The sequence below is a fragment of the Sphaerodactylus townsendi genome, linkage group LG01, assembly GCF_021028975.2.
Source record: "Sphaerodactylus townsendi isolate TG3544 linkage group LG01, MPM_Stown_v2.3, whole genome shotgun sequence".
Lineage (NCBI taxonomy): Eukaryota > Metazoa > Chordata > Lepidosauria > Squamata > Sphaerodactylidae > Sphaerodactylus > Sphaerodactylus townsendi.
The window spans coordinates 97,316,609-97,342,345 of NC_059425.1; the positions used below are offsets into that span (position 1 = coordinate 97,316,609).

General features: G+C 46.0%; 1 protein-coding gene across 7 annotated transcripts in view; it reads left to right on the plus strand.

Moving 5' to 3' along the window:
• Window positions 1-2,083: 2,083 nt before the first annotated feature.
• The window catches only part of TFB1M (transcription factor B1, mitochondrial), a 45,391-nt gene continuing 21,737 nt past the window's right edge, over window positions 2,084-25,737 (plus strand). Inside the window, exons 1-6 of one of the 7 annotated variants that reach the window (XM_048488411.1) lie at window positions 2,084-2,238; window positions 7,691-7,845; window positions 11,049-11,200; window positions 13,190-13,298; window positions 15,084-15,235; window positions 19,237-19,356. In XM_048488411.1, the coding sequence (XP_048344368.1) occupies window positions 7,713-7,845; window positions 11,049-11,200; window positions 13,190-13,298; window positions 15,084-15,235; window positions 19,237-19,356 (666 nt within the window). In that variant the 5' untranslated portion in view covers window positions 2,084-2,238; window positions 7,691-7,712. Of the gene's footprint in view, window positions 2,239-2,303; window positions 2,326-4,597; window positions 4,867-4,928; window positions 4,954-5,441; window positions 5,672-5,772; window positions 5,896-7,690; window positions 7,846-11,048; window positions 11,201-13,189; window positions 13,299-15,083; window positions 15,236-19,236; window positions 19,357-25,737 lie in introns of those variants that run through there. The other 6 variants (XM_048488428.1, XM_048488404.1, XM_048488388.1 and 3 more) reach the window with 6 other exon arrangements.

A 25,737-nucleotide genomic window follows, 5' to 3' on the forward strand; every position in this document is an offset into this window, starting at 1 on the left:
TGAGTAGTTCCACCATTACATTATAAAGCAATCTGAAGGCCTTATTTAACATTAGCAATGAAGATCTAATCAATCTATCTTTAATTCAGCAAAATATTGCTAGATCAAAGATGGGAAACAAAAAAGACACTGAATGGGGGGGTTGAAGGTAGCAAGCAAGGCAGTGGCAGGAGGACAAATAGTGAATTGGATCAGCTGATTTAGGGATACTTTGTGGCAGGAGTCTCCCCTTTTGAATGGAAAACCATTGCGAAGCACATGGCTGCATCTCAAACACTAAGTGCACAAAAGGCCATACAATAATAAAACAAAAAGAAAAAATATTTGGATATTAAGTCTATTGTTCAAAGAAAACATTGATATTTTCACGAAGTCCAGAAATTTTTTTGACTGGACAGGGAAGCTCTTGCCAGGCTCTCAGTGGCCTAGCGAGCTTCGGGTGAGTGAAGGTGGGGAATCTCTTGCCGAGCCTGGCGGGAGCTGCCCCTTCAAGCTCCCGGGGCCTCAGAAGGCCCGGAGAAAGCACACACACACACCCGCATCCAGTGGTGGGATTCAAATAATTTAACAACTGGTTCCAGTAGTGGATTCAAATAATTTAACAACTGGTTCCAGCAGTGGATTCAAATAATTTAACAACTGGTTGTTTACAAATACCATTTTAACAACCGGTTCTGCCGAAGTGATGCGAACCTGCTGGTTCCCACCACTGCCCACATTCCAACTCAAGCCGGGCCGCAGAGAGCCCAGTGGGAGCTTTCCCACCCTACCCCCCTTCAAGCTCCCAGGGCTGCGGGGCAGGGAAGCTCACGCCTGACTCTCAGCAGGCCAGCGAGCTTGAAGGTGGATGGGGCGGGGCAGCTCTTGCCAGGCTCTCCACGGCCCAGCTTGAGTTGGGATGGGTGTTCTTTCTCCAGGACTTCTGTGACCTGGAGAGCATGGCAGAGGGCAGGGGTGGGGTGGCTGTTTCTGGGCCCTCTGTGGCCCGGCTTGAGTTGGGGGTGATTGGGAGGGTGTATGGATGGGGGAGGGGCGTTGAGGAGGGGGCAATTTTTGGACCCCCGTGACAAAATGCCCGGGGGCGGTGGCCCCATGGGCCGCAATTAACCATACACAGTAGCGGAAAAGCAGGTGGTTTTATTTTCTGTAGAACATTCTGCAGGTTTTATTTTCTGCAGAAAATAAGTTTGGCACAAGGGAATAGACTCCAAAGTTTGTGCACCTAATACAAGTTTGCACATTCTATATACATTCTCTCCAAAGGAAGCAGTTGCCTCCATCTGCTGACACTTATTCTTGTGTCCCTCTGTGGTTTCTCTGACCTTGGCAGCCAGCCTCCACAGGTTACAAAATGTGAAACATTATCTTATCTCCTAGGTCCTGGGAGTAGTTAGCCTGGAGCCTTATCTATTATGATTTTATACATAAACATTCTCTATTGTCAAAAATATTGCCACGTAGGACAACTTGTTTATAATATAAGCAAAGAAGTTCATTTTCCCCTGAGGGGCGAATTTCCCTAAGGTCACTCTCTCAACTTCTAGGAGGAATTTTATGATTGAGTTGTAGCTGATATTTATGCAGTTCTCCCCAAAATTTGTTTGTAGTTCATACTGCAACCCCCCCCCCCCCTCTTGATACAGTAGTCTGTCAGCACTCGATGCCTTCTTCCTTTGCTTGGTATAAATTCTGATAATGGAGGAGACGGGGGAATCCTCCTCTTATTCATTTTTAAAAAATTTATAAAACACCCTCCCCCGCAGGGCTCAGGGCGGTGAACGACAATAATAAAATAATACAACAACAATAAAAACATAACATAAAATCGCACAAAACTTTAAAAATGCAAATGTTGACAATAGATGGCGACACCCAACTCCATTATACGTCCCAGGGAGGCCACAATTAATTATTCAATTATTTGCTAGTGAAAAAAAACGCCTTCTGCTCCGCGACTAGGGCGAGCCAGTGAAATGAACAAAAAGGCAGGTCAAGGAAACGTTAGCACTCAGCGCTGCGGGCTACGCAGCCAATGATTTTATTTTGCAGGGCGGGCGAAGAAGGTCCCGGCGGTCCTGGCGAGTGAAGGGCCCTCCACTTCAACCTCGGGACGGGATTCCTTCTCCAGAGGCGACGAGAAGAAAGAGCAGCGCGTCCCTTCTACAATCTGTGCGGGTGGGGAAGTAAATGTAATGTACTTCCGGGTAGCATTCATCGGGGCTGCAGAGACATTTTTAGGTTTGTTTCCGTAGTTCTTCACACCGCCAAAGAATTTCGACCTAGTGCATTCGTCCTCCTCCTTTGCACTGTGTGCTGAAAGCGATGGTTTCTAATCCTAAATCAGCCCAGTGGCTTTAGCCCCAGGGGTCGGGGACCCTTTCCCCTCAAAGAGCCATTTGGCCCCCCCCCCCCCGCCCCCCCGCCCCCTTGCTCCGCCCCCCCCCCCCCCGCCCGCGCACCCCCCCCCGCCCCGCCTGCGGGGCAGGCGTAGATGGGCCCGGCGGCTCGGCCTGGCCGGCCGCCGGGCGAGTGGAGCGCCCGCCCTGCTCCTTGCAGGCCGGGCGAAGAGGGACCTGGCGGCTCGGCCTGGCCGTCGGGCGGGTGAAGAGGGTCCCGGCGGCTCGGCCTGGCCGTCCGCCGGGCGAGTGAAGCGCCCGCCCTGCTCCTTGCAGGGTGGGTGAAGAGGGTTCCGGAGGCTCGGCCTGGCCGGCCGCCGGGCGAGTGAAGCGCCCGCCCTGCTCCTTGCAGGGCGGGCGAAGAGGGACCTGGCGGCTCGGCCTGGCCGTCCGCCGGGAGGGCGGGTGAAGAGGGTACCGGCGGCTCGGCCTGGCCGGCCGCCGGGCGAGTGAAGCGCCCGCCCTGCTCCTTGCAGGGCGGGCGAAGAGCGTCCCGGCGGCTCGGCCTGGCCGTCCGCTGGGCGAGTGAAGCGCCCGCCCTGCTCCTTGCAGGGCGGGCGTAGATGGGCCCGGCGGCTCGGCCTGGCCGGCAGCCGGGCGAGTGAAGCGCCCGCCCTGCTCCTTGCAGGGCGGGCGAAGAGGGTCCCGGAGGCTCGGCCTGGCCGGCCGCCGGGCGAGTGAAGCGCCCGCCCTGCTCCTTGCAGGGCGGGCGAAGAGGGTCCCGGCGGCTCGGCCTGGCCGTCCGCCGGGCGAGTGAAGCGCCTGCCCTGCTCCTTGCAGGGCGGGCGTAGAGGGTCCCGGCGGCTCGGCCTGGCCGGCCGCCGGGCAAGTGAAGCGCCCGCCCTGCAAGGAGCAGGGCGGGCGAAGATGGTCCCGGAGGCTCGGCCTGGCCGGCCGCCAGGCGAGTGAATCGCCCGCCCTGCAAGGAGCAGGGCGGGTGAAGAGGGTCCCGGAGGCTCGAAGCGCCCGCCCTGCAAGGAGCAGGGCGGGCGAAGAGGGTCCCAGAGGCTCGGCCTGGCCGTCCGCCGGGCGAGTGAAGCGCCTGCCCTGCTCCTTGCAGGGCGGGCGTAGAGGGTCCCGGCGGCTCGGCCTGGCCGGCTGCCGGGCAAGTGAAGCGCCCGCCCTGCAAGGAGCAGGGCGGGCGAAGATGGTTCCGGAGGCTCGGCCTGGCCGGCCGCCAGGCGAGTGAAGCGCCCGCCCTGCAAGGAGCAGGGCGGGTGAAGAGGGTCACGGAGGCTCGGCCTGGCCGGCCGCCAGGCGAGTGAAGCGCCCGCCCTGCAAGGAGCAGGGCGGGCGAAGAGGGTCCCAGAGGCTCGGCCTGGCCGTCCGCCGGGCGAGTGAAGCGCCTGCCCTGCTCCTTGCAGGGCGGGCGTAGAGGGTTCCGGAGGCTCGGCCTGGCCGGCCGCCAGGCGAGTGAAGCGCCCGCCCTGCAAGGAGCAGGGCGGGCGAAGAGGGTCCCGGGGCGAGTGAAGCAGTTGCCTCCATCTGCTGACACTTATTCTTGTGTCCCTCTGTGGTTTCTCTGACCTTGGCAGCCAGCCTCCACAGGTTACAAAATGTGAAACATTATCTTATCTCCTAGGTCCTGGGAGTAGTTAGCCTGGAGCCTTATCTATTATGATTTTATACATAAACATTCTCTATTGTCAAAAATATTGCCACGTAGGACAACTTGTTTATAATATAAGCAAAGAAGTTCATTTTCCCGAGGGGCGAATTTCCCTAGGGTCACTCTCTCAACTTCTAGGAGGAATTTTATGATTGAGTTGAAGCTGATATTTATGCAGTTCTCCCCAAAATTTGTTTGTAGTTCATACTGCACCCCCCCCCCCCCCCTCTTGATACAGTAGTCTGTCAGCACTCGATGCCTTCTTCTCCCTTGCTTGTTTGGTATAAATTCTGAGTAATGGAGGAGACGGGGAATCCTCCTCTTATTCATTTTTAAAAAAATTTATAAAACACCCTCCCCCGCAGGGCTCAGGGCGGTGAACGACAATAATAAAATAATACAACAACAACAATAAAAACATAACATAAAATCGCACAAAACTTTAAAAATGCAAATGTTGACAATAGATGGCGACACCCAACTCCATTATACGTCCCAGGGAGGAAACAATTAATTATTCAATTATTTGCTAGTGAAAAAAAACGCCTTCTGCACATGCTCCACGGCGACTAGGGCGCGCCAGTGAAATGAACAAAAAGGCAGGTCAAGGAAACGTTAGCACTCAGCGCTGCGGGCTACGCAGCCAATGATTTTATTTTGCAGGGCGGGCGAAGAGGGTCCCGGCGGCTCGGCCTGGCGAGTGGAGTGAAGGGCCCTCCACTTCAACCTCAGGACGGGATTCCTTCTCCAGAGGCGACGAGAAGAAAGAGCAGAGCGTCCCTTCTACAATCTGTGCGGGTGGGGAAGTAAATGTAATGTACTTCCGGGTAGCATTCATCGGGGCTGCAGAGACATTTTTAGGTTTGTTTCCGTAGTTCTTCACACCGCCAAAGAATTTCGACCTAGTGCATTCGTCCTCCTCCTTTGCACTGTGTGCTGAAAGCGATGGTTTCTAATCCTAAATCAGCCCAGTAGCTTTAGCCCAGGGGTCGGGAACCTTTTCCCCTCAAAGAGCCATTTGGCTCACCCTCCCCCGCCCACTTGCTCGCTCGCGCCCCCCCCGCCCGCGCCCCCCCCGCCCGCCTGCAGGGCAGGCGTAGATGGGCCCGGCGGCTCGGCCTGGCCGGCCGCCGGGCGTGGCCGCCCTGCCTCCTTTGGGGCAGGCCGAGAATCCCGGCGGCTCGGCCTGGCCGTCCGCCGGGCGAGTGGCGCCATCTGCCTCCTTGCAGGCGGGCGAAGAGGGTCCCGGGGGCTCGGCCTGTGGCCGGCCATGCCCGGGCAATCTTCCGCCCCTATATTGCGGGCGGGCGAAGGGTCCCGGCGGCTCGGCCTGGCCGTCCGCCCGGCCGATGCGCCCGCCCCTGCCTCCCTGCAGGGGGGTGGCATCCAGCCCGGCTCGGCCTGGCCGGCCGCCGGGCGAATGAAGCGCCCGCCCTGCTCCTTGCAGGGCAGGCGAAGAGGGTCCCGCGGCTCGGCTCATGGAGCCGCAGAACAGCGGCGGAAGAGCCGCATGCGGCTTGCGAGCTGCGGGTTCCCGACCCCTGCCAGCCCGGACATGCTCCCCACGTGTGTATAACTCGACTCCCGTTGTGCGCATGCGCACAAAGGTCCATAAGCGCTGTGATTCGTCGTGACCCCTGGGCAGTTAATCGCTGGCGGCTGCAAGGTCAGTGGAGGTGCCCGTGCTCAGTCGGGGTCCCAGTTCCTGTGGCTGGAGCAGCACCTTTGACATCCAATAGTAGTCGAAGATATTTATTTCCGCTTTGTCAAAAGCTTCACCTGCTCGTTTTTGCAGATTAAATTGCTGCAAAAGGCGCCAGAGCATTTGTGGCTGGTTTCTTTCGACCAGATGGCATCGCTAATCTTTGTCCACAGCCGAGTTTGGAGAGAGTGCGTGAGATGTCTACCTAGGCCTGCCTAGGGTTCATCGTTTTGCAAATTGTTTGATGTGATGGGGGGGCAAATTACATTTAATAGTGGAATTAAGTGATTGAATGTTATTAGTATTATTAATAGTTTGGGGCAACAGTGCTGGCAAGGAGAGGGTAGCTTTGCTCCTATTCAGTTTCCCAAACTGAAAATGCTACACTTGAACTAAGCCCCAATTGCTGCGAATGCCCATATAGCACTTCAGCCCTGGTAGGGCAAAAATAAATAAATTACATGGGATTTGTTTGCGCAAATGCAATCCCTATGAGAATTAAGCCAACTTTCCATGTGTCACATTCCCAATCCATGTTGCATCCCACACACATCTGAACCAAAGCATGCAGCTGCAACATCACAGACTTTTAGAGTAGCTTCCAAATTAGGTTTAATTAAGGTTCTCAAACTGAGTTTAGGAGCATCTCAGGGTTCATTTGGTGATGTTGTAGTGAAGAGCCAGTGGATTTTTATGTGAAGAACTGGGTTTGATTCCCCACTCCTTCACCTGAGTGGTGGGCTCTTATCCAGTTAACTGGATTTGTTTCCTACACATAAAGCCTGCTAGGAGACCTTGGGCAAGTCATAGTTCTTCAGAACTCTCTCAACTCCATCTACCTCACAAGGTGTCTCTTGTAGGAAGAGGAAGGGAAAGGAGTTTGTAAGCCCCTTTTAGTCTCCTTACAAGAGAGAAGTGGTGGGGTATAAATCCAAGCTCTATCTCTTCTTCATTTTAACTAGAGGCAGTAGAACATTGCATGTAGTAAACAACTAGTAAAGAGACCAGAACAGCAGGGATTTGAACCTGTGTCTCCTGGATCTTAGGCTGACACTCTACCCACTCTTCACGTAATGTTTCAAGTCCAAAAGCTCCACTCCTTAGAATATTATCCTTCAGAACTAGCTTTTTCCAGGGTCTAACAGAGTCATTCTACTATATTTGACATGAACCAGCAATTATGTCCTTCAGTGTACCTGCCTTGCTGTTTTTTAATTAGTGTGTCTTGTACTGTTGATTCTGTCACTATGTCATGCTTGTAATATTTTATGAAAAAGAAAAATGAAACAAACAGTAAAAACAAATGCTACAAAAGGCTATCATTATATACCAGTGGTCCCCAGCCTTTTTTCACTTGCATACCCCTTGGCAACCAATTTCCCTAAAATTGTACCCCCATACTAGTAAAGCCATATTTTTTTCATATTACCCCAAATGCTCTGGCATGTACCCTTGGTTGGGAACCACTATGTACAGAATGGGAGCAGCAGAACCACTATATACAGAATGGGAGCAGTAGTGGTTAAGAGCAGGTGCATTCTAATCTGGAGGAACCGGGTTTGATTCCCCGCTCTCTTGCTTGAGTTGTGGAGGCTTATCTGGGGAATTCAGATTAGCCTGCGCGCTCCCACACACGTCAGCTGGGTGACCTTGTGCTAGTCACAGCTTTTCAGAGCTCTCTCAGCCCCACCTACCTCACAGGGTGTTTGTTGTGAGAGGGGAAGGGCAAGGAGATTGTAAGCCCCTTTGAGTCTCCTACAGGAGAGAAAGGGGGGATATAAATCCAAACCCTTCTTCTCGTCTTCTACATACTTCGGATATAAGAAACTATTACGTTATGCTTACAGAAAAAAATGAAAACATGTCTGTTTCTAATCAGTTGAAAACACACATATTTCTGTGTTATTAGAATCAAAATCCTCACAGATTATTCAACAGTTGAATATTTAATTCTAGTATTTCTGTATTTTGATGTTCTTTTAGGGGAAAGAATAAACCAGATTTTATGGCTGCATCAAGAAAAGTGGCGACTTTCCGTCTCCCACCTCTTCCAACAATTGGAGAGATTATTAAACTGTTTAAACTTCGAGCTTTAAAACATCTCTCTCAGAACTTCCTTCTGGACCTGAGGCTTAGTGGTTAGTTGCCCTTTTCAGTTATTTTACTGAAGTATATAATGGTTTTCTGGAGAACTTCAGTTGTTCTTATATTTTATTTGCACATATTTTTTTCAGTAATTGATGTTTATTTAAGTTGAATGGAATGCTTTTAAAACATACACATGATATTGAAATGTTGCAATAGCTTCAGTTGTGTGTCAGCTGTGGCCTTTCCTAGGCAGAATTCCACATGCTTGAAATTTTCATGCTGTTATATATGGGCCTGCCCTTGAAAACTGTTCAGAAACTTCACTTTGTTCCTTCATAGGAGTAATATTACTTACTGGGATTTTTTTAAAGTCAGTGAATTTATACCCATCTGCAGATATAAACTTTTATCTCTTTCTGCAGGCTTACTAAATACATACAAAAATACTGCAGAAACAGACAGAGAAATAAAACACTGCAGTATGATGGTCTAGCATTCTTGACTGGTGTTCTTTTCACTGGTTAGACCAGGGGTCAGCAACCTGTGGCTCTTTCATCCTCATACTGCGGTTCCGCAGCGGCGACACTAACAACAGCAAGTTGCACTTGGGATGCGGCGAGTGCAACTCCTTCCCTGCCTGCCTCCCTCCCTCCGACATCCTTTCCCCTTCTTACCTCGTCTGGCGTCTGGGAAGGAGAGGAAAGGACGCCAGAGGGAGGGAGGGAGGGAGGAATGAAGGAGGGGGCAGGGAAGGAGGTCCCAAGTGCAACTTGCCGTCATTGGTGTCGCTGCCGCTGTCTATCCTGCCCACTTGGCTGAAGGCAGGGCTTGGGGAGGGTGGGGGCAGGGGGGAGGCGGGGCCAAATTATTTTATTTTATTTATTTATTTTATTAAACTTATAGGCCGCCTATCCCCGAAGGGCTCAAGGCGGCTTCCAACATGGCTGTTACATAGACAGCAATCAACAACATAAAATACTAAAATCATTAAAACCCAAGAACTAAGCAGCAGTTTACTACAGAACTATAGGTTAAGCAACCCAGTTCATAAATTAATTAAGACAGGCGCCCCGCCGAAGGCCATTAAAAGAAGAAAAAGAGGAGGGAGTAAGTAGGGCCTGGGATGGAATTTATAAGTAAGACAGGCCCAGCTTTAATAGAATGGAACGGCAGTCTCAGTTTTGATTTCAATTTCAGTGTCGATAGCTCTTTGGGTGCTAAAGGTTGCTGACCCCTGGGTTAGACTTACTAAGGGCTGCAGGCAACCAGTCATGAATAAGAAGCAGAGTTCCAAAACCACTTTGACTAACACCTTTGGTGATACGCAGGCTAAAAATAAGAAACAGAAGCCCAGGCATCTTCTTCAGCTGGCAAAAAGTTAGTACATAATTTGGCAGGGTTAAAAGATTTCCGATGTTTTTCTGTATATTCCTCAGCATGGTCCAGCTTTGATTTACAAAACCCTATGTGGCTTTGCCTTGGATTGTCCCGTGTAACCTGATCTTGTCAGATGTTGGAGGCTGCTTGGTAATGACCCTGGTTGACCCTGCTTAGTATTTTGAAGAGAGACCACCAAATAAGTCCACAATTATGACACAGAGGCCCCTTCCACACACGCAAAATAATGCATTTTCAAACCACTTTCACAACTGTTTGCAAGTGGATTTTGCTATTCCGCACAGCTTCAAAGAGCACTGAAAGCAGTTTGAAAGTGCATTATTCTGCATGTGCGGAATGAGCCTAGAGATAGGAAATGGCAAAACTGTTCTGAATGTCGCTTGCCTTGAAAATCCGATGGAGTCACCATAAGTCAGCTGTGACTTGATGGCAAAAAACAAGTGGCTTTAGAACCTTATTATCTGAAGGACTCACCTTCTCCAGCATGGTGTAAGATGAGACCCTCCAGATTTTTTTGGAATTTGGCTGGTGGTAAGTAAAACAGTTAACTTTTTCTGTGGTAGCAACCTGTTAACACCACCCTTTCCCAAAAGGTTAGGGTGGTGGCAGTGCTGTATACTTTTAGAGACCAAGTTAATTTTTTTCCATTTGTTAATGACTGTTGTTGCTTTTAATTTTTCCTAACTGGGTTTTGATCCATACTTCTCACTATTTTGAAGGTTTTTTAAAAACAAATTGTGGTTTGTGTAGTTTGTTTGTGGACTGTGCAATTTATAAATCCCTTTTAGAAATTTTGATATGGAAAATCCAGGTATAAATATGAATATATGACATACAAAACATATTGAACCTGACTTGTGGCATACTTAACACTGGGCCCCAAAGGTCCATGCCAACCAGTTGTGGCTCTCTAAAGTTAAAGCAGAGCGCTGTTTCAGTTGTGCTGCCTGAAATCCCTTTATTGGAATTGCATCTGAAAACCTGTATTCTGCCACAAAAATGTGCCCTCTCCTTTAGAAGACTGCTTTATTTCAGTGCAAATATTGTTTTTAAAAGAACGCAAGATTTAAAATTACAGTGAAACTCAGAAAAGAACTTGAAGATGCCAGCCACAGATGCAGGCGAAACATCAGGAGAAAATGCTGCTAGAACATGGCCATACAGCCTGGAAACCACACAACACTCCATTTAAAAATACGTTAAAATATACTAAAGGCTAAACTTCGTAGATATAAATTAGGGTATGGGTTTAGCTTGTCGCTTCTGTCACAATATCTAATAACCATCATGGTACTCACTGCAGATTCTTAAATCTGCACACTCAGGCTGTGTTTTGAGAAAGTTTTTTTCCCAAATTTGGAAATTCCCTCAGGGTTGCAGAAAAATCCCATACCATTAAAAAGGGTTGTGATTTACAAAAATACCCAAAACAAAGAGCACTTTTTGTCTCCTAGCCATGGCTATGGGTAGATGAGGGAGGCCATGTGAGAGTTTCCTTCCCCCCTGCCTGCTACTGAGGTTGTGATCCTGGTGGTAGATGGAGAACCTTTGCGGCCAAGGCACTGTAGGAACTGCTGCAACATCTCATATGGGTGGGTGGGAAGAGTAGTGAGGGACATGTTGCTAGGCAAGGAAGGTGGCTGGAGGGCAGACAGGCAGAACAACAGGGACTGGACAGTCAAGTGACATTTCCTCTCACCAGTTTCATGGGTCCTGTCTTATGTATTATATTAATTGATTTAACTGAATATAGTTGATGACCATTCCGAAATGTTGGTCATTGTTGGTCATAGAAATGGTTTCTTTCAATGAGCTTTGGAGAAGATGAACTGTGCCACTGTTTTCTTAATTGCAGATAAGATCGTGAGACATGCTGGCAATCTGAAAGGCGCCCATGTGTGTGAGGTGGGCCCTGGTCCAGGAGCACTTACACGACCTATCTTGAATGCTGGTGTTGCAGAACTCCTGTTAATTGAGAAAGATCCTCGCTTTATTCCAGGGCTGCAGGTATGAAAATACTTTTTAAGAACTGTCCAACTCAGTTACAATTTTGAAAGTAAAATTGTTCTAAAAAGTATAAAGCTGTGTCTCTGTTTAGGTGTGTACCTTAGAAGAAAAAGTGTACTTCAGTTGTACCAAGTCCTGGACAGACCCATAGCTTGGGGGAGGGGGGGAGGTTGGGGAGTGCAGCAGTATTTCATAAATGTGTCATGTTCCACTTCAGTTACCTCACTCAGCTTGGTACCTGGTTTTAGCCATTAATTGCAAACGACTTCACTTAACCTTGCCTGTGTACAGGAATATATACCTCTGAGCATGGGCAGAATTACATTTACTCTTCAGTGAAATACCATTGTCAAGCTCCTGCTTTCAAACCCTTTCCCCTGTTTTTTTTTTTGGGGGGGGGAGGGGGGAATTAAGGCTAATAGACTGGAAAGTCATCAAGAAGGTTTAAACTCCCAAAACTTTTTCCCAGCTTGAGGTGGCATAATACCCAGGCAGTCTTAAACACTGCTGAACAACCCTAACAGAAACTTCTTCCTAATGTTTAGGTGGAATCTCTTTTCCTGCACCTTGAATCCATTACTTCGTGTCCTAGTCTCTTCAACCCCAGCTTGAAATGACAGTTGCCCACAATTCTGCATAATGCTAACTGTATCCTTCCTGATTCAGACGTCACGGCACCTGCAGTTACGCCAAGCTGTAAAATGGCGGGGGAAATGTACATCTGATTCCATATTGTACTTTGTGCTTGGTATCTGAACTGAACTTCTTGAATAATAATAAAAAATAATAAAAGGGGAGGAAGAGCAGAAAGGAGTGAAAAAGAAATACATTTGAAGAACAAATATAAACCCTGAAATATTTTGGAAAAAAATAGTTTTTACAGCAACTCTAGATATCCGCTTTTTTTGTTAATAGTTGGTGCACCTCTGACAGTTTTGTGTGGCCATAGATTACTGTGAATGTCAGATTTAAAATACTGCTCAGAAACAAGCCCCTCTGGAAGAGGATGATTTCAAGGTTGAACTGGCAAAAGGCAGTCCTTTCCTGCTCCAGAGCTCCTTCAGTTGCCCAGACAACTGACAACACTTGTGCTTCGGGAACAGTGTGTGATCTAACGCCTGCCTATATGCTGTACCCTTGGTTTCTATCTCTTATCTGCTCATTTGGCTCCTTTCCTTGTCCCCCTCCCACCTCCCAGGCCTATCCAGCTCTGCAGCCTTATCCTTCTTCTTCAAAACCATCTTCCAAAAAATTGTGATTTCCCTTATTTCTTTTTCTCCCCACACCAGCCAGCTTGTTCTTCTTCATCCTTGTCCTCTTTCATTCCATTTCCCTAATCCCTTATCCCTTTTCTTCTTGGGATCATATATACACATGGGTTCTATTTTTGGACTACCTGTGGGTGAGAAATATCAGCAATACTGTAATTACTGGGGTTCTTTTGGTGTATTATGCTTTGTAGTGTATTATGCTTTAATTTACGGGTTTTTGCCTTTGCCAATCCTCTTATAAAAAATAAAGTTGACCTTGTTACTAACAAGTGCTTCTTCTTAGATTCTTAAATGTTGTTCCGTTTTTATACACACCGTTGTGTGTATATAAAGATCCCTTAACTAGGTTCAGAAGAGTGCATGTGAAGGGACACCTCTATGTGTACCCTTTGTCTGCCGTTTTTGTATGAATTGCAGTATGGTAATACAAAATTAATGTTCCCAAATTTTGATGGAGTTGTATTGTTCAGTTCTGTTGTATAAAAGATGTATCTTTGGGAGAAAAATAATATGTGTTTGTGTTAGGCAAAAGTTATAGAAATGTCTGTTAATGAAGTCCCGCTCTATTTATTCATGAGGCCTGAGTAATGGTTTTCACCATAAAGTTGTGTGTGCTCTTAGTTTTATAACTGACATGCATACCTGGTTGAAATACTTTTCATTTTAGGGTCTGATTGGATGTTAACTATCTTAATTTTTCTGTCTTTGAAAATCTCAGATGCTGTCTGAGGCAGCTCCAGGAAAACTTCATATTATTCATGGAGACATTTTGACATATAATTTGGCGAATGCTTTTCCACAGCATCTTAAAAAGAAATGGGAAGATGGTAAGTATGTTAGAACCAGAACACCTTTTCAATTCTACTAATTTTAATAAATATATTCATGGTGTGGGGCTGTGTCTTAATGGTGGAGCATCTGATTTGCATGCAGAAGATCCATTGTTGGGCCAAGGTTCAATTCCTGGTTTCTTTAGATAAAGGGATCAGGTAACAGTTAATGTGAAAGACTTCTCATCTGACACCCTGGAGAGCCAGTAGGCAGTTTTTGGCTTTAGACCAACAATCACAGTAGGCAGTTTTTGGCTTTAGACCAACAATCTGACTCTGTATAAGGCAACTTCATGTGTTCCGTGTAACTAGTGTTCTTGTTTTAGTATTTAACTCCATGATTACCAGTGTGCCTGTCTTGGCTTGCTTCCTCAACGTGTCTGTCAAGAAGTTCTGGTTACATTATTATTTGAGAGCTTAGAGTCTCCAGTTGAAATAATTTGAAATACGAAGGGTGAAATTTTCCTACTTATTTCTTTACTTTTTTTGTGCTGGTTGGGTGGTTTTAAGGTACTTCACCAAACAGCCCTCATCTTCAGTTTCCTAGCCATTATATGAATTTGAATTTTCTGGTTCCTTTTTCTAAGGCCCTTTCTGCACGGGCCATAAACGGCGGCTTGGGGATGGCAAAAACGCTGTCCCCAGGCTGCAGTTGGGCTGAGAAGCACCCAGCTGTGTCGCAGCCGCTACCTGCCTTGTGTGCGCCCATCCCGATGCTGGCGTTTCCCAGAATGGCGCTTTGAAGCGCCTTGTTGGACATGGCTGGAAGCCGCTGCCGCGGCTTGAACGGTGGCGGCTGGCGCTTCCACTCCCTCCCTGTACATACCTTGTCCCCGGGCCTCTGGCGCGTTGCTGAGGCCTGGGGACACGCCCCCCCCTGCCCTGCGCCGTTGGAGCAGGCACGCAGGGCCAGGGGGCGTGTCCCCAGGCCTCGGCGACGCGCCGGAGGCCCGGGGACACGCCGGGTCGGCCGGGTGCCGGCGGTCCGTGGCGCCGGCTGCCCAGCTCTTTCTAGGACCGTCCATGTGGACGGTCCTAGCGTCCTTGGGTCGGCGTCGAGTACGCCGACCCGGCCGCTTCCGCATTCGTGCGGAAACGGCCTAAGTGACTTCTCTCACCTCCATTCCATTTTTTTTATTCAGGGCACTTTTTGTATGGTAGATGAGGCTAACCATTCTGCACAATCATCACTTTCTCAGGAGTAGCTCATTCCAATCACCTTTTGCCTCTCTGAAATTTTGATATGGGTAGGGAGGAGAACTGTATTTTAGAGTGAGAGAGACTAGCGTTAGAACTGATTAAAAAAAACCCTTGAGGGTGTGAGAAATGAATTGATCGATTCTGCAAACAGTTATAATAATAATGTCTAGTTTGGGGCAAATAAACGAATAACCCCTACATGTTGATGATTTGGAGGAGGAATGTGTAACTCTTATGCAACTACCAAATAGATTCAACTATTGGTAATGCTTATCTTATATATACTGACAGTGATGTAACGACAAATTGTGACTGATTATACAGTTATAGAGAAACAATACATAATCAAAGAACGGGAGGCCATTGTTGTCTCATTCCAGTGCTCTCAGCCTGTAGGTATAACCCAGAAGATAATCTTGCATTTTTGAGGTTTGTTTCATCATGTACTATTTAATAAGGGTGAGGAACACGCTTTGTTGTATGTTCTTTATTTTTAATGTGTATTGCAAGCTTGCATTAACATGGAGAATACTTTTATACCAGGCAGTCATTGACTCTTTAGGTTTTTCTCTCTTCTTACAGATCCTCCTAAAATACATATTATTGGAAATCTACCTTTCAGTGTTTCAACCCCGCTAATAATCAAGTGGCTTGAGAATATATCTGAAAGGAGCGGCCCATTTAGTTATGGTAGGACACAGTTGACTCTAACGTTTCAGAAGGAAGTAGGGGAGGTAAGTTTCCCTGTTGACTTATTAAACATTTCTAACCTGAAAAATACCTGAAAAAGTAATTAAAGAAAGGCTTAATAGAAACTAGCAATGCAATTATGCTTTCCTGGGCGTAAGCTCCATTAAATAGAAATTAGTAGGATTGTAAGTAGAGCTGCATTGGATAGCACTATAAATGTCTGTTTTGGGAACTAGTTCTTTTACTAAGTTTACTTCTCTTTCCATTATCTTCATTTTCCTCCAGTTATGTCAGCATCTGAAACAACTGTTAAAAGAAACAACCAAAAGTTGAAGTTTGCCCCTATGGAGGTCACTTGCGTATCCCTGCAGGGGTCTTGACTTTTCCCCCTTAACTGCCATAAGTGGATGAGTGTTGTGATTGGAATGGCACTCCTCCCCCTCCCTTGGCTCCTTGTCAAAAAGGTGGAGTCAGAGCGGGCTGTCTGTGCACTTGTACTCTTGGGAATTCTGAACTCTTGACTTCAGGGAGCCATAAAATTGTATATGGCAATATTATTTGCAATCCTGGCCTTCCTCTATGGGACTCAGGGCACTCTATTTGGTTTTACTCTCCACATAGTCCCACAATCACCCTATGAGAAAGTGCCACGTGCAACATTACTCAGAGCGGTAAAAGGGATTTGAACCCAGGACTCCCTGGGTCAGTGCTCTAACCAGTGCTCTATCTTTGTCTTTCTGTAGCCAAAGATTGTGGTTAAAATTATTGGCTGCTGTCTTCTTGTTCAGTATGCCATGATGAACTGCACTGCAGAAGAGCTGTGGTGTCTTTGTTGTTATGCTTTGTGAGAGAAAGTGGTGTGTGTGTACATGTATATGAACCAAGTTAGACAGGGTCATGGGATTAGATGAGATGTGTGCGTGGCAACACCCTGAAAGTGAAGTAACCCCATGGTCAGGGAGAGAATGGGAGTCCTGCTGGTATGTCATTCATTCTTCCTGGAGGAGACTTCTGCCTTTGACCCTTTTTAATCAGACTTCACGCTTGGCTATAAGACCCCTTAGTTGATTATCTTTGTTCATATCTCCATAAAGGCATGCTGGTTGATTTCCTTGGAGCTGCCTTTGGTGCAGTTGACTATTTGGTCCTAATTTACTGCCTAGCCTCCTTCAGATGTTTTTTCTCATTCCTCCAGGGATGATCTCAGAGGGTTGCCATCAGTAAGAAGAGGTCTTCCCAATGAGACCAGAAATTGTGGGGTCTCAAAGGGTTTGTTCCTCTCTCTGATGTTATTTAATATACATGTGCACTTTCCTGCAAGACCTCGTTAGAAGGTTTGGAGTTGGGTGTCAGCAATGCGCTGATGATACACAGCTCTTCTTCCTACTGGATAAGCAGCCAGTGGCAGGACTATAAGCATTATCCCAGTGCCTAGATGCAGCTTTCAAGTGGTTAAGGGGAAACTCACTCAAATGGAAACCAACTAAAACTGAGGTCATTCCCTAGCTGGTCTTTTGCATTGCTGACGGTATGGCATGATTGGCTGCATAGTTAGCTCGAATCCTATTGTCCATTGCAGGGAGCTAATGAGGAAGAGTGTGGAAAATAGTCTGGAGCTGTTTATGAATTCCAAAGGAGGTGTTTTTAAATTACAAAGTTTATTTTGCAGGGGTAATTTTATACCATCAGAAGGAGTGAGAACAAGCACTCAAGTGCAGAATTACTCCTAAACTCTACACTGCCTTTAGTATGCCTTCTGTTTATGCTGTTTGCACTAGCACTGTTCAATCAGCATAAGAGTTATTCTTTCTTTATTTGTTCATAGTCCATAGACTCCATACAATTTTAAAAACAGATAACAGATACACAAGTAATATTATAATTGCGTGGAATTTAAATAGTGCTAGTAAAATAGTGCTGTTTTCATATAAGAGTTATGCTGAGCCAAGGGTATCATTACCCTTGAGTAAGTTTTCCCACCAGCAAAGCACTGTGCCCTGACAGCACATGGGAATTTAAGGACAATAAGTAAGCATCAGTTGTGAACAGCATCATTCCAAACTGTACAGCCAATGACTTTGATAGATATTGGCCAGCTGCTCCCCAATTCATCTCAGCTTCCAAAACAAAGCTGCAGCAGCATAGGGTATCCAAGATGGTTGTTGACCTTTGGAGGGAAAGCTCACAAGGTATTGGCAATTAACATTTTGAAATGTTCTTTTCTCCTATTTAAAAAAACCCTCCAGATTTGTAGAAGAATTTTCTCTTTCTGTACCTGCCTCTATCGAAGAAATTTATTGATCCATCTTCAGGAGCCAGCTTCAGAATTAGATACATAGGTGTTCTAGTCAAGGTGAAAGGATCATTTGGGCCAAGCTATCCACATACTGCAATTATCTGACAAAGCAGACCCCCTTTATCAACTCTCAGTACATGGATCAATAAATTTTGGCTCAAAAGCTGTTCAGTTTGCTAAAATAATTTGATAATGTGAGCTGCTATTCAGTGCTTAGTGATAGGACTCACAGATTAGGCTTTCAAATCTAAAAATGGTTGGAAGTGGAGAACAGTTTGTTAGCTATGAAAAGCAACTACAAAGAGTTGAGAACATAAAAGCAGTCTGTGCTTTTTATAGCTATAACCAGCTGTATGTGCTATCAAGTTCTTTTTCTTATTACATGACATGCAGATTATAGTGTTTCTGCACATAACGTAGCTTAAATGAGATGCAAAATAGCATGCACAGTAAGTTTCTTGTAGTTAGTCAAAAAGGTTTAAATCTACAGGAAATGGATCAACGTTATCATGACAACAGAACAATCTGGTTTTGGTAGCTGCTTTTGAGGTTCTTCTAGTACTACTTTTTCCTCCTATGATGGTCTCTGATTTTTTTTTGCTGGTTTTATTGGTTCTGTGAGCCTTAGTCTGAAGACTTTTTTTCTTTTTTGGTCACTGGGTTGGGTCCAAATTACCATGAGCCAAGCAGCAACTCACAGAATAGGACTTTTCTCCCTCTAGTCCTGCTATGGCCATCCTTGAAACATTGTCCTGGACACTAGGGGATCTCAAAGAATGCTGTGGGTGTGTTGTGGGAATCTGAAGCTTGAGTAGGGAATTGGCAAAGAATTCCACACCCTCCTTCATTGGCAGGTTTGATCCTTATTCTGTGATATTTACGTTTTTAATCATATAGTGTGGTCATTGGATGTAATGTGCAAGGGTAGTTGTCTACCAGTTGCATAGCATAAAAAAAGATAAGAGTTTTGAAAATAAGGAAATAAGTTAAGGTTATGGATGCTACTACTTGTGCCCTTAACCCTGTGATGGTGGTGTTGAGCAGTTTCTTCCCTATAATTGAGACAAATACCGGTAGTTGTAAATATAAAATGCAGTTAAGAGCATAGTATTGTCCTTCTGCTAAAAAAATGATAGTTCCAAGCAACTTTTACTTACTGATCCTTCTTTAGCTTGTGCTTTCTGTCTTCTGATAAACTTTGTGTTAGAGTTTCTAGAATGTATTCTACAGGGACTGTTTAGGCACTATACTATGACAGAAAATGGGATGGAATGCTGTTTTTGAAGCCTAGCATTAAAGTGATTTCTAGTTTGATGTTATGAAAAATATAAAAATATATAAATATTGAATAAATAAATAACATTATTCCAGTGAGAACAGGAATGTGATAGTAAAGAATCCACATTTATTTTATGAATTTGTCCTTCAACTTTATGAGGATACTTTTCAAGTCACATTCTTTCTAGGAATCCACCAAAAAAAGTTAAAGGAATGTTGCTTCAGAGTGCTGTCTGTAATTCAGGCCATTATGTCTATGTTCTGACTAGAGGTCTGTTAGCATTTTTGATGTGCTGCTCAGGCCATTATGTCTTTTTGTTGCACTGTACAATTAATGCAAACAAATATTAAATGACACCTTAGGTGAGCATACTTCCTATTTTTGTTTGCATTTAAAAAACCAGTACAACTTAACTTTTTGATAAACCTGGATGAATTCATTTTGAAAAGCTCTTCTGTTTTCTTTTGCAGAGGCTGACAGCTTGTACAGGATCCAGGCAGCGTAGCAGACTTTCTATTATGTCTCAGTATCTGTGCACAGTCCACAATTGTTTTACAATTCCTGGCCAAGCTTTTGTTCCCAAGCCAGAGGTGAGTGTATTGTTACTCTTATGATAAGAACCAGATATTGTCACTTCAGACATGCCATCATGGAATAAGAATTTGAATGCAGAGTCTGATTCTGCTAGGCACGGAGCTCCTTTAATTCTCTAACCAGAATGCATTGGAACTAAAGTTGTGCACAACTGTTTAAGGCCCTTTCCGCACGGGCCATATACAGCGCCCTGGGGACGGCAAAACGCCGTCCCCAGGGAGCCGTTCGCACAGGGCCCGAGCAGCGCGAAGCCACCGTTTTCCGATTTCGCTTCCCCAGCGAGGTTTTTGGAAAACAGCGGCTTCGAGCTGCTGTCGTGCGAACGGCAGCGGCTCAAAGGCACCCTCCCCCCCCTTTCGCCCTTCACCTACCGTGTCTGTGGCTGTCCAGTGCGCCGCCAAGGCCTGGGGACATGCCCCCCTGCCCTGCGACGCTGGAGCACTTGCGCAGGGCAGGGGGGCATGTCCCCAGGCCTCGGCAACGTGCCGGACAGCCACAGACACAGCAAGTCAGCCGGGCGACGGCGCTCCACGGCGAACGGTCCCAGGGGGGTTGGGTCGGCGTCGTGTACGCCGACCCAACCCCAATCGTGGCCGTGCGGAAACGGCCTAAGTTTAGCTCCAGAAAAAGTTGAAGAAGTAAATTCCACACTAAAGTAACATTTATTGTTGTATGAAAATAAAATAACTGAACTGTGCTGTGCTGTATTTTAAAATTATGAGAGAGGTAGTCTTGGATTCTAGAGGGAAAATAAATAAAAGAACAAGGAAAATATTAAGTTAAAATATCTTTTCATAATCCATCTATTTCCTTATTACTTTATTTATTTATTTTTTCAATTTATATCCCCCCCCTTCCCACATGGCTCAGGGCGGCAAACATCAATAAAACCACAACAATCAAATAAAAAACAAAACTGTCACAAAATGGTATCATTTAAAACTTACACAATAACAATAAAAGAAAAACAGATGGTGATAAAACCCTAACCAGACTCCCATGGGAGGCAGTGATGTGCAAGACAGTGAAAGATTGATGTGGATCGTGATAGTTGCTTCATGTAAGACCTGGTGGTATTTGTTTTCTGCATGTACGTACCTCAGGTCATAAAGCATATGTTAAAAGTAAATGCATTCATGAATTTAATTAGAATACAGCCGTGATGGCGAACCTTTGGCACTCCAGATGTTATGGACTACAATTCCCATCAGCAATTGGGAATTGGGAATTGTAGTCCATAACATCTGGAGTGCCAAAGGTTCGCCACCACTGGAATACAGTGTCCCCACATACTGAAGAGATTCTTATTTCATTAATGCTATCAGTAAATTAAATTTTTGTAAGCGGTAATATTAATATTTAATTTTTGTAAGTGGTAATATTGTGGGCACCTGTACCACAGTTTCAAGTTGTTGGATGCCTGTACTGATGCAGATAATGCTGTTAACTGAGGTTCTGGGATCCCGCTTGCCTAACTTCTCCCCCCTTCCCCATGAGCTTGGGGATGCCCCTCAATCCTCATGAGAATCTTGATGCTGTGAGTGCATTGTTCTACAGTGAGAGCTACTCTGTTAAATCCACCAGAAAGCTGTTTTTCCTTCACTAAGTTCTTGGTGTAGTTTGAGCATCTGCTTTGGACTCTTGCCCTTTTCAACCCTGGTATTTTGACTTTGGCGGATTCAGCAAGGGCCAAAAACAGTGGTGTGAAAATGGTGTAAAATGGTTGAAAACAGTGTAAAAGGGTTTACACTGTTTTCACACCATTGTTTTTGGCCCATGCGGAATCCACCTTTCAGCTGCAAAGAGGCATCTTCTAGTCCCAGTCTGACATTGGACCACAGTACTGCTCCTGGTGTTTAAGGCTCTTCTTGGAGTGTGGTTATGAGTTGTGCTGTTCCTTAAAAATATGGGACTTGGTAGTCAAGGGACAGGGAAATCCTGTTTCTGTCCCCAGAAAATATTTGTTCTCTTCAAGGCTCTTTCTCCTTTCCTCTGGACAGAGGAATGACTCCCCATCTCAGAAGTCACTGGGAATGTAGTTTTGTTCAGATTTCTATGAGCTTTGGATTGCTGTTGCTAATATTTGCAGTCTATGGCCTCTATTATAACAGAGTATATAGACTGGCTTTGTCTAGCAAGTCCTGTGATGTAAGAAAACTCTCCCAAGCAAACAAAACGACAGTTTCCTAGAACTGTAGACATTGTTGATCAGACTGGCACTTCGAGCGTCGTAAAATGTCAAAAGCCTAGAGAGGGAAGGTAAGCTGAAAAGCTGCTTTTGCAAATGGATTAGTAGCCTATTACCCTCGACACAAGTTGTAGGCAAAGATTTTAGAGATCTGTGAAATGCATAGTAGGAATGCAGACTTGGAAGATTATGCTTGGCAGCAACAGGAAAAAAAATGAATCTGTGTCATTTTTATAAATCTAAATTGGCCCAGTCAGTTCCAGCTCAGCTGCTACAAACTGATACTCGGATAGCATTGGAGGGAAACAAGCTTTGTTGAGGCAGATGTGGAAGTAAATAACAGAATGCAAACTAGAAATTTTCTCAATGGTACAGAGTAAACAATGTGTCCTAATCAGAATAGGGACGTTTGTTTTCATTGTTAAGTATTTTTCTCAATTACTGCTTCCCAATTACTTCTGAATTAGAATTTCAACACAACATTTGTATGTTATGAATATTTACTTTTTGGTATGCTTCTGGCATAAAGTTATCAGACTCAGTCATTCCTAGTACTGTGGCAGTGTTGCTTTTCTAAGGGCTCTCCAAATGATAAATATTGTAGCTGTTACCCCAAAATTGATCTGCCCAGCTTGAGGAAGGATTTTGGATGTAGAAACTTCCTGCTTCAATTTCAGCTTCACTGGGCCCTTGGATGCTCGCTTGCTGTCTCTCTGTCAGAGAAGCTGATGAAGATGCAGTGAGCAGAGGCCACACTGGCACAATTTTGAGCAACTGGGAAGAAAAGCAGTATATAAGTAATCGATTCACTCTGGAATGCTGGTATGGAGCCTTTTCTTCATTTAATGAAATAGATTTACTAACAGAATAATGGTTCCGAGATACAGAACAAAGGCAGATTTCTCATATTTTATTTGATTATTTCATTGCACATTGTTAGGTGTTGCATTATCTTGGTGGGTGTCTTTTTTGGGAGGCAGGGTCAGCATGAGAGGATGAAGATTAATTCAGATTGGCAATATTCCACAAGCTTTTTGTATTTAATGGAGTAATCCAAGTACTAATGAATGCACAACCATTATTTTCTTTGCTGATATTCCCTTTTCTCATTTTCAGTACTGTAGAGTAGGTAGCAACCTTTGCCTAGCCACGGGTCCCCAGTGGGCACCATATCACTCACCATAACCTTTCCTGGCACTCACCAAGTGTTTTTAAAAAGTGGGCAGAGCCTGGCTTCTGATTGGCCATTTGCTATCTGATCAGCTATATAGATTTTTAAAAAGTTGCTTTGCCAGTAGCCAGTGGTTGGCTCCGCCTCTTGTGGCAGCCATTTTGTGGTTGTGCCTACCACCCTGGGTCAAAATTCCAGAGGTATCCACCGGCTCAAAAAGGTTGAGGACTCTTAGAATTATCTGCAATTTTCCTCTCTGCTATTAATGGAAAATTGTACACTGTCTTTGGTAAAATTTTATGGCTCTACAAATGGTCCTACATCTGTCATTTAGTTCCATTTTATCTGTAGAAAAGGAGAACAAGCTGGACATGTGCTTGTCTGCTTGATTTTTCATTGTGGCTTGCCTTGTATTTGGCTATACCCTTTTTCACTAAAAGATCTAAGTGCAGTCAGTCATGGTTTGGCAGAAGTGAAAGTAGTGTTCTTCCATAGAAGAAAATAGTCCCTGTGCTGGTTTATGTAGAGCAGAGAAAGGGAGAGGCAAAGCTGAAGAAACCTCTCCATACCAGCCCTTCTTGCGTTGCCTGCAAGCTCCCCCATCCGTACCGTTGTGCCCCCTGAGCAGGGCTGGTATTTGGCTCCCTCCCTGCCATTAGCAGGAAGTCCCAATAGGTGCCTGCTTCACTCTGGTGCCTTCAGCTGCTGCTAGGAGTGGTTTGGGGACCGCAGGGAGGCTTGCCGCTGCCTGCGCCCTGAGACCTCTTCGATTGCCTGCTCCCCATGCCTCCTTGGCGCACCCTCCTCGCTTGTCCTGACCCTCTCAATTCTTCTCCCCTCAGCACTTGGCTAGAATTCTACCCACAGGAGGTAGGAGACATGAGGTGGCATGGTGGGGTACCTTGTAGGAGCCCCCAAAGGCGACCATGGCCAAAGTGAGCAAGTTCACCAAGCGGCTCAGCAAGCCTGGCATGGCAGCCAGGCTCCAGCAGAGTGGCTTCAGAGGCGATAGGTGGCTTGGGCTCATTCTGCACATGCAGAATAATGCACTTTCAAACTCAGTGCTCTTTGAAGCTGTGTGGAATAGCAAAATCCACTTGCAAACAGTTGTGAAAGTGGTTTGAAAACACATTATTTTGCATGTGCGGAAGGGACCTTGGTGAGGCTGGATACATGAGAGGTGGCAAGCCTCAAAGAGCACTCTGCACGTGGCCAGAGATGGCCTTGTTTGGACTATAACTTCCAGGGCTTAGAAGGGGGCATGCCAGGTGGGACAGAAGTGGGTTCCAGAGAGGAAAGAATCTGGGGCTTGGATGGAGGCCGAGATGGACAGCAGGTAGATGGCGGGGAGAGGAAAAGGTGAGGGGGAGCAAAGGGAGGGAGGAGTGTGGCCATACTTCAAGCCTGAGGGGCTCCAGGATAAGCAGGGTAGCCTCACACCCCAGGCTGCTGCTCTGTCTCTACAAGGGGAAGGAAGGCCCCACTTAGAGCCTTGGGAAGGAAGAAGCTACTTCATGCCTAGTGGGAGGCTCAGCCCATCTATTCAGACTTGCCTGGAGCCCTTTTGGCATCTTGTTCTGCTTCCAGGAGGCTTACAGCCTCTGATTGTACAAATGCCTGCCTTGTTTGGAGCTTTCTAAGCAGCCCGGGTTTGTAATCCTATGCATGCCTGGTGTAAGGTGACTTAGGTGGGCACTAGGACCTCTGCAAAGCATTCCACTACAAATAAGGTCCAGGAAGGAGTGGCGGATGAATTCACAGTTGTACTTGCACTCTTGGTGGAAAAGTGTATAGCAGCAAGCTCCTCTTTTGAAGGAGGAGGAGGAGGAAGAGGAGTTGGATTTATATCCCCCTTTTTCTCCTATAGGATGAGGTAGTGGGGCTGAGAGAGCTCAGAAGAGCTGTGACTAGCCCAAGGTCACCCAGTTGGCGTGTGTGGGAGTGCACAGGCTAATCTGAATTCCCCAGATAAGCCTCCACAGCTCAGGCGGCAGAGCAGGGAATCAAACTCGGTTCCTCCAGATTAGAGTACACCTGCTCTTAACCACTATGCCACTGCTGCTCCTTGTTGGTTGCTGCTGTGTGGTGGCTGTCTTTCAATGTCATTTTTATCCACACTTTTCCCCAAGGATCTGAGAGGCATCCTGCTGCCTTCCCCATTTTATCCTCACTAAAACCCTGTGAAGATGATTAGCAAGAAAGACCATGACTGACTCAAGATCACCACACTGTGAGCTTCATGGCAAAGTGGGGATCACTGAAATTGTTGTCCAGCACCATACACCACACCAGCTCTGGTGTACTGATTGCAGAATTTTGTGGTTACTTATGTTTGAATATGGGATGCTATCTGCTGTGTCTGTGATGTGTGTCCTTTTTGTAATGTTCTTTGTGATACTAGATGATAACGTCCTTCTGCTTGAATGTTGTAACAGTAATACATGCCTGAAGGGAGGGTACTCACTGGTATTAATGACTGTTCTCCTTCTCTGTCTCCCTGCATGTGGTGTTTCTTTTGCTGTGACATGACTTTGTTGGCAGTAATAGCTGGTTGTTTTTCTTCCTGCACTGTATCGTTGTGGCCTTTGTCAGAGGAGGAGTTCAGCTTTTTTGAACCTGTGATACTTGTGCGTGTGTCATTTGTGCTAATGCAAGCTTGGCATGGAGCCTTTTGAAATTATTGAATTGAGTCTTCAGTCCCAGATGATATCCTTATATTCCGATCTTTTTATCTACTGAATATTTCAGCAAATAGGATGTCCAATGTATAATAGGCATCTCTAGTTTTCTCACTTGCCCTTTTAAGTATGTTTTGATGCTGCTGTGGACCCTCCCCTTCCTCTCACCAGTTTTCCTCATAAATTTGGAGGTTGCCTAAGGAGAGAATGCTGAAATTCAAAGAAGACAGTAGTCATGTTTTGAGAATGATAAATGGATCTGCTTCATCCTACCACTGAAGAAAACCCACAGAAATATTTTAGACTGCTTTGGAATATTGCGACTGCAGACCTCAGGATA